Source organism: Micrasema longulum, unplaced genomic scaffold, assembly GCF_059751315.1.
Source record: "Micrasema longulum isolate JH-2025_06_02 unplaced genomic scaffold, ASM5975131v1 h1tg001165l, whole genome shotgun sequence".
In the NCBI taxonomy this organism is placed as follows: domain Eukaryota; kingdom Metazoa; phylum Arthropoda; class Insecta; order Trichoptera; family Brachycentridae; genus Micrasema; species Micrasema longulum.
The window spans coordinates 54,923-63,899 of NW_028278352.1; the positions used below are offsets into that span (position 1 = coordinate 54,923).

The 8,977-nt window shown below is 34.0% G+C and overlaps 1 protein-coding gene across 1 annotated transcript; it reads right to left on the reverse strand.

Annotated features, from left to right (window-relative positions):
• Positions 1-6,407: 6,407 nt before the first annotated feature.
• LOC148276680 (protein CFDP2-like) lies at positions 6,408-7,217 on the reverse strand (the record flags this gene model as incomplete). Its single annotated transcript, XM_088233942.1, has 1 exon — positions 6,408-7,217. A coding segment is annotated over exon 1 (810 nt), but the record flags the coding sequence as incomplete, so codon positions are not given.
• Between the last annotated feature and the right edge of the window lie 1,760 nt (positions 7,218-8,977).

Here is an 8,977-nt window from a genome sequence, read left to right on the forward strand (position 1 = left end):
CGTTTGTGTCCGCAAATCTTGGAAAGTAATGATGTCAATTTTTTTTTCAATTGCATTTCTTCATATTCTACAGTACAGTCACAGCAAATTTAGATATCAAATTAAACAACGTGTTTTCTCAGGAAATATGTAAACAATTCCTAGACTCTTTTTATTTACTCTCCTAATAATTAATATTAGACAAAGCCACGGCAAAGCGCTGCCAGGTTCAGTTAATTATGTTATAAAAATAATTGTCAATAAAGAATAGAATCTTCACCATACGCTGCGCAAAAATCGCAATCAGCTTTGGCAGCTTTATTCCCTCAACTGAAAACGAAAAGAGGGAAATTTCAAAAATATTTACTTTCGTCTGCTTGACATTCCATTTTAAAGGCTTGTAACCAAATAAAATAATCAATGTAACGCAAATACAATAATATTTTGTAGAACAGAAAATTTTATTTTGAATGCCATATAAATTTGGAAAAAACGTTCGGATCTCTGTTGACATCTAATGTTTTGTTTTTAATGTGTAAAAAAGTACTGTTTATTTACTTATTTATTACACGGCACAAGTGCATTTCACAATATAATATATAACATGATAATGAATTCAGTTATAAAAAATATTAAAACATGGATATATAAATAGAAAAATGTAAATAAAAATATATATACATCCATAAATGTAGTTCAGCATAGAAAATATATACAAAGTCAGTATGTTATGAACATAAAATGAGTTAAGAGCAGATCATTAGAATAAATAGCTTTTGTAAATTAAACGTTAATGGTTTCTGTAGAACACCATAAAATATTAATAAAGAGCTGATTTTAATTCACAGAGACTCTAGTTTAAAATGTCAATGTGAGAGGTGCATTCATTTTCTAGGCTGTGTACACGAGGTATAGCTGAGGGACAAAGATATTTGGTTTGAGAAGGGTGACAATAATATAGAGTATTTTGTCTAGTTCTACACGTTTGTATGTTCATATTTATTATATCCAGGAGTTTGCTTCAATCGAATTTAGAATAAATGATTTTATATAAAAGTATTAAATGTGTCCTTAGATCCTCAATACTTAAAATCGATCGATATAATAAATTAACAAGAAAAATATAATTATCATAATTATTATAATTGTCGTATTAATCGCATTAGGTTGATGTCTTTGATTATATAGACAATTATCTGTCATGCCAAAGTTTAACGAGCATGTGAGTCAATACGTATAGGTATAATTATAGACAAATTTATTTGATTGGATCCTTCAATTATAAATAGGAGGGTCTAAATCGACTTGATTATTTAATTATAGGGGTTCGCTTACAATATTTTATTTTATTTTATTTTATTTGGGAAATCAACATTTCTACATACATATTTATAGTAAACAAACAGATATAGTGTATAAACTTAGAACCAATAATAGATTTCCACATAGTATACAAAGTTAGTAAAGAAAATATATTACATATCAAATAAATACATACAATTTATACATAAAAAATGTTATTTTCACGTACTCAATAATCAAAGATTTTTAAATATTTATTTTAAGAACGTTAAGTTACTGTGAATTGGGCGGGATTAGGACAAGAATGTTTGAAGAGAGGATAAGGAGGGGAAGGGAGATGTTCATATTTATTATTATAATGTCTACTAAGTTACATAATGCATAATTTTCAAAATCAATAAATCTATTTTATAGGGTCTGACGTCAGCGTCCGTGCGGATGACGAATACAAATCTATGTGAGAAATAGAAACAGAATCTTGATCGAGTGTTTTTGCCTTGATGGTTACTTTCAGGTAAAAATACTGAATTAAAATAGAAATAAGTCCGCCTTAGGGCGTTTTAATACAGAATCAATATAATGTTCCTAGATACGATACTCAGTATCTATAATAATATATGCATATATAAATAGTATACATACATTGAAAAAAAATATATTCCAAATGAAAGCAGATGTGCAGGTTGAATAATTATAAATAATAACTATGAAAAAGTTTTCATAGTAGGGCCCGAGATCCAATAATATGATCCTTTCCCTAAATCCACTAACAAACCCCCTCTCTTCTCTACCGCCGTAGCCACGCCCACTCTACCTTTACTGTGAAAAAATTAAATATGTTATGTTAGTTTGTAATTAACCCCGAAGAAGGCATAGTATTGCCGAAACGAAGGTTGTCAAATTAAAAAAAACAAAAGTGGTACATAAAAACAAAGTGATTTTATTCTATTTTAATATATTAAATTATAATGTTCCACAAAGTAAGTGCTTCAAACATAAAAAAAAAAAACGAAGGTTGTCAAATTAAAAAAAACAAAAGTGGTACATAAAATCAAAGTGATTTTATTCTATTTTAATATATTAAATTGTAATGTTCCACAAAGTAATTTGTATTCACTTAATTTTTTTTATTTTTTTTTTTTATACGCCTCCACTCGTTATTCACTTAATTATACTACAATAAAGCGACGATGCGAAGGTTCAAACTATATAAATAATAAATATACTATATATTATTATGAATGAAATATAGACAAAACAAGGATATAGTGGGAAAGAAAAGAAGGAAATCGATAAGGAGTAGTGAAGGTTGATTGAAGGAAAGTAGGAGTGGAAAATGGCATTTGATTTAATGATTAAGAGCAAGAAAAGAGACAAAATTCTCTGTTATTCTGAATCAAGCCTTTCAGTTCTTTTCTACATATATGGAGCGTTAAATATATCAAAAATATTAAAATGCCTGTTTAATGTTTTACATATACGAGAAATGGTAGATTGTTATGTTAATTAATGAAAATAGAAAATTAGACAGTCTAGTTCAGTGTTTCCCAGCCTTCTTTATGCCATGCCCCACTGTAGTTTTTTCAAATGTCAGATGCCCCACCGACATATTTTTAAATTTAACAGCAGGTAAATTTTCAAATAACATTATAATCTGTTTGTAAACATATGAACCCCCAATGAAATTAAATAAAACCTATTCTAAAACATATATTATAACTGAAATTATTAGCAAACACAAATTGAAAATGTAATTCAGTAGAATAATAAAAAAAAAAATATAATAAAACACAAGTAACAATTGAAATTTGGTACAAACACACACATATCTTGACGCCTAATTCATTATTAAATTTAGTCACGCTTGCTACAAATATATATTTTATGTCCGGATCAAACTTAGCTAGTTTTAGTCCTATTAGTTATATCCAACCGATTTCGTTTTTTAACGAGTAAAACGCTTATGGCGCTAAAACCACATTCCACCAAATAAGATGAGGGAAAGGGTGTTCATTTCTTTCATTTTCATTTGAAAACGGATTTCATTCTATTTTATGTACAATTTGGCGTAAATTTCAATTTTGTACATCTCAGGCATTTTTTTTGTATGACCAATGAGTATTCCCCTCTATTTATTTATTTATATACGGCATTTCTGCCATTTACATATATGTGGTATAAAGAGTGCTTAGAAATAAAAATATAAAAAATCGAGAATGAAATATTCATATACTCGTACTGTACACATTATAAATTACTTGAAATACATATGTATTTTAAAGAAATTATACAATAACAAAATACATTAATCAATCAAATTATAACAATTCCAACCCAATCTCCTAAAGTTGATTTGCTCTTTTTGATAAAAATATGTTGGTCACTTTATTTTTTAAGTTAGGCAGAGATAAACGAAATATTTCAAAATATGATGCATATTCATTCCCAGTATTCTGTAATCTAACAATAGGTGAGTTATATTGAGCTACTGTTCGAGAATTTTGACAATAAAATATTGTAGATGTTCTGCTTAATCTAGGTGGTACATAGAATGAAATCAATTTCAGTAGATCAGGGGTATCAAACATTGGTTTTATTATTTTATATAAAGTCGTAAGATTGGTTGATGTTCTTCGTTATTGCAATTCAGTTAATTTAAGAGAGTCTAAAATTTTGTTAAAATTTAATTGATTAGTAGAAAAACCCATCTTAAAATGAATATATCTAAGAAACTAATTCTGAATTCTCTCAATAAAATCTGAGAAAGTGATTTGAAAAGGTGACTATATTGGAGAATTATAATCTAGTTGGTTTCTAACTAGAGATGTGTAAAGATATTAAAATCTGTTTAAACAAACAAACAAACAAACAAACAAACCATCACGCCGTTTCCCCGTAAGGGTAGGCAGAGAGGATAGAACGCCACAACACTCTATCTTTGCATACAGATCTCGCTTCCTCTACATTCATACATCTTCTCATGCACGCGCGCCGATTATTCCGACTTTTGACATGTCCATCTTTAAGTATTTGTTGGATTTGGTCATGCCATGTCTTTCTCGGTCTTCCTCTATTTCTGCATCCATCAACATTCGCATTGTAAATATTCTTAGCCGTTCTCTCGCTGTCCATTCGTTCTACATGTCCAAACCAGCGCAGAGCTCCTTTCTTGATTTTGTCGATAATGCTTGTCTCAGCCTTACATAATGTACGGATCTCAACATTTGTGCATCTATCGTACATAGTTTTACCACACATTCGCCTGAGAGATCGCATTTCGACAGCATTCAGCTTACTTTCATCCCTGTTTTTCCAAGTCCATACTTCGCTCCCATACATCAGGGATGGGACCAGGACTCCGTTGTGAACTGCCAATTTTGCCTCTTGTGACAACCATTTATTTGCCAAGGTCGATTTAAGTGCACCGTTCACTCTGTTCCCGGCACTCACCCTCCTTTCAATATCTTTCTCAGTCATTCCATCCCTAGTGAACATACTTCCCAGATACACAAATTCCTCTATTGTTTTAGTATAACTCCATTCACAGTGATTTCACATTTAGTCATACTTTCATTTCTTTCAAAAACCATCACATTCGATTTATCGACATTCATCAGCAAATCGCTTCTCTTGCATACATCGTAGACCTTTGTTACCAAGAATTGCAGTTCCTCTTTGTTATTAGCAAGGAGTACAGCATCGTCAGCATACAAAAGACAATTGACTTTTAAATCACCCATTTTTGCTCCCATTCTTAAGCCTTTCAGTTCTTTCATGCAGTTATCGATATACACGTTGAACAGCCATGGTGACATAACACATCCCTGCTTCACTCTTTTATGAATGTCAAACCACGATGTGTATGATCCATTTACCCTAACACATGCTGTGCTGTCTTTATACAGAGAAGCAATAGCACGTGTTAGATTTACGCTTACTCCGTACTCCGATAACACCTTCCATAATTTTTCTCTGTCAACTCTATCAAACGCTTTTTGCAGATCGACAAATGCGCAGAAAAGCTTTTGGTTTTTAGCAAGAAATTTTTCTGTCATGTTTCGTAAAGCAAATATTTGATCCATACATCCTCTTCCATTCATAAAACCGCTCTGAATATCCCACACTCTATCCTTTGTAACTTTTCTTACTCTATCAATCAGTATTCTTCCATACATTTTGCCAACAGCGCTCAAAAGGCTGATTGCTCTATAATTTCCGCATTCTACTCTTGAACCTTTTCCCTTGTATAGAGGCATAACAACAGCCCTTCTCCAGTCTGGAGGAGTGTATTCCTCCTCTAAACATCGGTTGAAAAGTTTGTGCAGCCATACAAAAATTATTTCACCGCCCGCCTTTATAAATTCTGTAGCAACATTATCAAAACCTTGCGCTTTTCCATTCTTCATATATTTGGCAGCAATTCTTATTTCTTCCATTCTTATCTCTGTCGTACCATCATATGCATTTAAACTTACCTGAGAAGGTGCTGCAGTGCTTATATTTCCTGTATGTGTTTCATACACCTCCTCAAAGTATTCCTTCCATCTTGTTTTTATTCCACTATCATTTGTCACCATTTTCCCATCTTTTCCTTTTATAGCTGTCATACATCCACTTTCATTACTGTTTCGGGAATTTTTCACCGCTTTCCAGAATATCTTTATATTTTCTTGGAAGTTCTCGGTCATTTTGATTCCCTCTTTTTTTTTCAACAATTTTTTTCGTTCACACACACCTTGTTTCACTCTCTTCTTACATTCATTATATATGTTTTTTAATTCTGCATACCTATTACCAATCGCTTTATTCACTGTCAGCAGATTTAACCATGCTTCCTTCTTTTCTTGCACTAGTTTTTTTATTCCATCGTCCCACCAAGCATCACCTTTCTTTCTTCCTTGTTTCGTTATACCGCATATTTCCATAGCAGATTCACACATACCATTTTTCAAACATTCCCACATTGCATCAATACTCATATTTTCCACACATTCATCGATCAGTTTAAGATGTACGGCCCTTTCAAATTTATCTTTTATGCAATCATTTTGGAGTTTTTCAACTTTGACTCTAGAAGGCGCCTGCATTTTGCGGGTCTTGGACCGCCATCCTTGAAACAATATTACCCTTGATACCACCAAGAAGTGATTTGTTTCCATTTCGGCTCCTCTGTACACCCGCGTATCAACTGTTACAGGCCTCAATCTAGAGTCAATGACTACATAGTCGATAATAGATCTTTCATTGCCTCTCTCCCACGTATACTGGTGGATTTCCTTATGATCAAAGAACGTATTTGACACAAAAAGATTCCATTCCAGGCATACTTCTAGCAGTCTTCTTCCATTATCATTCTGTTTTCCATCCCCGAACATGCCTAGGGCTGACTCCATCTCGTCTCTTCGAGTTCCCACCCACCCATTCAAATCTCCCGCAAGTATTACTCTCTCACTATCTTTTTTTCCATTCATTACATTCATCACACTTGTCCAAAACTTATACTTCTCAGATTCGCAGTCGGAATTCACAGGAGCATATCCTATTAATAAAATAATACTCGTCAATCCAATCTTGAATCTGACAAACATAAGTCTAGAACTTATAAGGACATACTCTTTCATACACTCTATCATTCTGGGCGATAGAAACGCGGCAACACCCTGGCAGGCTCTGTCTGTATCTGGGACACCTGACCAAAGAACCAGGGCGTCACCGTGTTCCATCGAACCGCTTCCTTTTTTCCAACTTTCCGTTATACATAATATATCTAAACATTTATTCCTCATCACATCACACAATTCGTTCATTTTTTCACCCATGCGTCCCCTTATATTCCATGTCGCAATTCTGCATTCTTGCGTTTTCCTCCTCTGTGCGCCCCCACGGAAGGAGCGACCTGACGGGTTGCGAGCCTCATCGAAGTTTGTCAAAGGCATCCTCCCGTTCTGCCTGCCTACTTAATATTAATTACGCTACCCCTCATCTCTACTACTACTTAAATACTTAATTTTACACAAGACCTATAATGAATTGATATAAATGACTTAAATAGATTATTCCTAAGACTTACAGTATAAACATTCACAAAGTACCTTAACACTAAAATTCACTACTGTCACTTATCACTATAGAAGTCATAAACTTAAACATTAATGGTGACTCGGCCGAACGAATCCTTTTCTGCTGGAAGGCCGAGTCGTGGTTGCCATTTGCCATGTGTATCCCCAGATGTTCTTCGCTCGGTGCGGCGTGTCCGGCTTCCAAGGGTTGCCGCCTGTGCTGTGGGTGCATTTGCACCCCGCGCCTGCACCCTGATATTGTGCAAACTTCCCGCCCCTCACCTCATCTCGGTTCCCGGTTTAGGCTTCGTACTTTTTCACATGTTGCGACATCTCGAATCTTCCGAGAATTATGTTCGCTAGGGGCACTGATTTTAAGTCATTAGACTTTACAAACTGTTTTTTCTCGTTTCTTGTTGGAATTAAACTATTTAATAAATGCACGCACTTTGCTGGAGGATTACATGCTAACACTAGGTAATTAGTTTTATTAAATTAATGATCAATTGTTAATTTTTCTTACACTGCTAGTTAACACACACAAAGGCCCTTCCTGGAACGCGCTTCGTGTCCCACAAAAATATCGAGTCTAAAATCTGTTTATATTATTAAAATCTTTTCCGGAATATTCTAATTATATAAATTATATGTGGAATGCCGACGTGTCTCATCTCTGAAGCGTGGTGCCCCACCTCTAAGGCGTTATGACTCACCGGTGGGGCGTACGCCCCACCGTGGGAAACACTGGTCTGGTTGGTCTAAACGGGACACGGTAATAAAACCGTAACAGAATTAGTTCTGGAAAAACAAATTTATTATTTACGATTTTTAATCTATATATGCTTATAAACATACATATATACATGATTTATCGTCATCATTCGATGTCCGCCCCTTTGTTGTAGTATATGGGGTCCACGAAGATCCTCAAAGCATCTCTGTCAGCTGCCAGTTTCTATGCATACTCCAAAAAAAGGTTCGCGTCCCGTAGTTCTGACACAAACTGCCGACGAACAGTAAGCGAGGACGTCCAGGACGTCGAGAACCTGATGCTTTGTAAAGTGGGTAAGCGTAGTTAAGGAAAATTAATTTATTTATTTAGTAATGCATTTGTTATAAACGCATTTATTTGCAAATTACAGATAAAATGTGATTGCATCCTGTTTCTTTAAGATCCTAGCAGTATTTCTAAACTTTAAAAGGACACAACACGGCATAGTTGAATTCAAATCAGGAGTTGCGTACTGAGCGACGTCTACAAAGAAACTAATAGGTCAAAACGTAAATCAACTTATTAATGAGTAGTTGAGTCGCCTTCTGTTTGATGTGCGTATGCGGTTTTTGGACTATTTTTAATTTTATAGTAGTACTATAAGAATATTGAACAGAAGTGAGAGAAATTGATGGTCTCTCCGCTGTCTAATTTCGATCCATTTTAGTTGCCCACGATGATAAAAAATGTGGTATTATTTCCTAGACCATAAATAATCCGTATCATATATTCTAAAGTCGTACAAGTTTACCGAGTTGCTCACAGCTTAAATCAGTCATGAAAATATCAGCGTAATCTGAAATGGGTATTAATGGGTAAGACTTTTTGCAACCTTCTGAGTGAGTGTAGACCGAAAAATATTTTG